General features: G+C 44.2%; 1 protein-coding gene across 1 annotated transcript; it reads left to right on the top strand.

Moving 5' to 3' along the window:
- The first annotated feature begins 2,838 nt into the window (after positions 1-2,838).
- LOC115324524 (intracellular coagulation inhibitor 3-like) lies at positions 2,839-3,969 on the top strand. Its single transcript, XM_029985175.2, has one exon. It carries the CDS (start codon positions 2,839-2,841, stop codon positions 3,967-3,969), a length of 1,131 nt encoding a protein of 376 aa, XP_029841035.2.

Raw genomic sequence — 3,969 nt, 5'->3', positions numbered from 1 at the left:
GGTTCCACGGCAGGCGCCACTGGAATGACCTCGCAGGTGGGCGCCTGTTCCCATGGTCGCGTCGTCGTCAGCGCATACTCCCTTGCAAAGCCGGACTCCCCCGCGCACCCAAACGCAGACACGGATAATCCGTTTATGGGAGCACGTTCCCGCTTCTAGCTGCAACTGTACGAGCGCCGATGCTTGTTCACGTAATCCTTCGCGTCCTTCCGACTTTCCACACCAGGGAGACCTCCTTATTGAAAACGTTTTACTTGTCAGGCTTGTCAGGCGCGTCAGGATACCGTAGTAGCCGGCGAGGATTGCGAGTCACCCAATTGGGAGATCGTTTTGTTGGACCCGCTCTTCTGTTAAACCCACGCATTTTTTTTTTTTTTCAATTGCGCAGCACTAACATTGCAACGAGACGCGCAGTCGTCCGGATGATCTCATCGTCGTGGCGCGAGTCTTGACTTCTTGACGGTCAGGTGCACTCGCTCGGCCTACTATCCGAACGTCGTGAGAATAAGGAGGGGTCAGTCATAACCAAACTTGTACGTAGTTCAACTACTCTACTTAAGTTACTGTAGTTTAACTATTTAATTCTGAGTAGTTTAGTAACTTTCAATTACATTTTTATTTCGGTAATTAGTAGTTTACTTCAATTACTTTTTCCGAGTAACTTCTACTCAAGTTACAAATTACTTTCGAATTTTAGTGGTTGTTTTTCCTATTAACAAACATTCCTGCACAAAGGAGATACGATGTTGGAAGACCAGCTGATATTTGCAAAGAGGGGGAAGCATGTGCCGTAGGAAGAGGGGGGAGAAAATGGTTTGGAGAGTCCGAAACCCCCCAAACTTTTCAGAAGCCCCCCCCCCCCCCCCCCCCGCTCTCTCTCATTTACTTTGTACTTTACTTCAAGTACTTTTCAGATGTACTTTACGCAACACTGTGAACAAGCAAACACTGTCTAAAAAATCAAGCTCAGACAGCGCTAAACCTCACAGATGAAATGACACATTCGCGCGCAGTACATCATTCACCAAACAAACAAGAAAGTACCAAACAATTAGGCACGCAGAAGCAGAACCAGCTATTAAAGTATTTTTGTGAAAAACAAAAAAAAAAAACGATTCATATTTGGCTAGCACAATTTCGCTAACGATTAAAACCTCTGTACTTTCTTGTGACCATAAAAAACATATAAAAGTAACTTTAAAAGTAACTTCAAAAGTCATTCGCTACTTTTTACGGTAATTACTAATTTTCTTAATTACTTTCTGCTTGAGTAATTTCTACTCTACTCAAATTACTTTTGACGTCAATACTCAGTAACTTAACTTAATTATTTTTTTTTAGTAACTTTTACATGTGTGGTCATAACAAACTCAACTTACCAAAGACAAAATAAAGAGGAGGCGAGTTATAAAAGACCCGCTAGCACTGGCAAGCCTCACATGTTTCTTCATGGAACCAAAGATGCCGACACTCGCTTACCCGACCCTGTACAGCTTGTTTCTGAAATTGAACGCGGCCTTTGCATCCAGCGCCACGGTGGAACGTCTGTTTAGCTTGGCTGGGGACGTCATTAGAAGGAAAAGGGGAAAACTCTCCGATAAGAACTGTGAAAGAAAATTACTTCTGCGAGCGAATAAACTATTTTGGAAGTCATCAAATGACTGAATTTATTTTAGGCTCGCAGGGTTTTTTACGGATCAAATCTGCACTCCATCTTGCTACCACAAAAATATAAAAAGTAACTTCAAAGTAACTCGCTATTTTTTACAGTAGGTAGTAGTTTACTCAATTACTATTACAGATCCTTAGTTTCTACTCTACTCCAATTACTTTTGGCGTCGATACTCAGTAACTTAACAACCTTTTTTCAGTCATTTGTACATACCTACTCTAAACCCTATGCCGCATAAGGAGTAATGTGTTTTGCTTCTGTCGCGCTAGCTGTAAAGGCCTGTAAGACACACTTAGATAAGACAATTAAAAAAAACACAGCAATTTTGTCGTGGTTATTGTTCTTTTAGTTCAATTTCAAGTCGCAGAAATTCTGACCGCTTAGCTTGTAAATGTAATAAACACCAGAGTATATCTCAAAAAGGTTTCCTTCTAGTCCGTTTAACGACGCCATAAAGCAAGCGAGGCAAGCAAGTGGAGGACCAAACAAAAGCTCCGGAAAACTAAATGACAGCATTCGAACACGGATCACCATCATATGAATATGAAACGCTCCTTCTTTGGGCTTGAATGTTGCGCATACCTATTATTACGGATCCCCGTATCCTTGGATAAAAAGGTTAAAACAGCAATTCATTTGCCATGGCTATTGTTCTTGGAGTTCAATTACGCATCGCAGAAATTGTAACCGCTCCGCTTGTAAATGTAATAAACATCAAAGTACATCTTAAAAACGGTTTAGTCCCAGCCCTTCTAACGGCGCCACAAAACAAGCGAGGCAAGCAAGTGGGCGACCAAACAAACGCTCCGGGAAACTAAATGACAGCATGCGAACACGGATCACAATCATATGAATATAAAATGAGTATTCTTGGGGCTTGAATGTTGCGCATACCTATTATTACGGATTCTGCACATCCTTGACTGACGATCAACTTACGAGAAGCTATAAAATATACGTGGATATCTATGGTTTCATTTGCTAAATATTCCGAAGGTTTCCACAATCTAAGAAGCCCATTGTTCATGGATGAATAAATACACCATAATAAGAAACGTGGAAAAACACTCGAAAGTCCAGTTTCGATGATGCTTGCAGAAAAGCTTTTCCTCGGCTTGTTCGTTCTGCTAGCGGGGGATAGCGAATGCTATGCTGAAAATAGCGACATGAAGCTCGCCCGAGCCCAGAACCAATTTGCCCTGAAGCTTCTCAAGGAACTGTGCAGCGAAAACCCGGAAACGAACATCTTCTTCTCACCGACTAGCATCTCGGTCGCACTCGCCATGGTCTACGCCGGCGCCAGGGGCAAGTCCGAAGCGGAACTCTCCTCTGCTCTCGGCCACACCGCGGCAGGACTGTCCAGCAGAGAATCTATACTGGAGTCTTACAAAAAGATTCTGGCAAAACAGCAGACTGATGACAATGTAAGTTTGATGATAGCCAATGCAGTCTTTGTGGAGAAATCTCTGAAAGTCCTCGAAAGTTACCAGAAGGAGCTCGTTGACACCTTTGCTGCAATGTTCCGGTCGGTGGACGTTGGGGCAGAAAAGTCTGACATGGAATCCGAGGTTAACGAGTGGGTGAAGAACAAGACCGCAGGCAAGATCTCGGGCTTCGAAATTCCCGCAGACACCGTAATGGCGCTGCTCAATGCCATTTACTTCAAGGGGCTATGGAAGACCTCTTTCAAACCCGAATATACATCCCTCCTTCCTTTTTTCAACAAAGGATCTCAAGAGGTTAAGGTAGAAACCATGACGAGACGCGGTAAGGTACCGGTCACCTATGAAGCCGACTTTGCAGCCATAGAACTTTCTTACGAAGGGGACGGACACTGCATGGTAATAATACTTTCACGTAATCTTACTCCCAAGGGACTTTCCGAACTCCGGGACGCCATGACTATCGAGAGCATAGAAAAAATTCAGGAAAGTTTGAAAGAAGAGTCTGTCAGAATTCAGCTTCCTAAGTTTGACTTGAAAACGGAGTACGGCCTCATCCCTGCCTTGGAGAAGTTGGGTGTGCGTTCAATCTTCTCTGACGCCGATCTGTCGGGAATCACTGCCGACGGAGGGCTAAGGGTAACCGACGTCCAGCACAAGGCAGCCATCGAGGTCAACGAAGAAGGCACGGTTGCTGGCGCCGCAACAGAAGTGAAAGAAGGAAGAACCCTAACATCTTTCGTCGTGGATAGACCTTTCCTCTTCTACATCCGCGAGAAGGCAACCGGCCGTGTGCTATTTTTAGGAGAAGTGCACGAACTCCCAGCCGCTAAAGTGATACCTGCCCTTTGTTAG

The sequence above is a fragment of the Ixodes scapularis genome, unplaced genomic scaffold (assembly GCF_016920785.2).
Source record: "Ixodes scapularis isolate PalLabHiFi unplaced genomic scaffold, ASM1692078v2 PGA_scaffold13__105_contigs__length_92229423, whole genome shotgun sequence".
NCBI lineage: Eukaryota > Metazoa > Arthropoda > Arachnida > Ixodida > Ixodidae > Ixodes > Ixodes scapularis.
The sequence above is the reverse complement of the archived record's forward strand: the minus strand, read 5'-3'. Positions and strand labels throughout refer to the sequence as shown.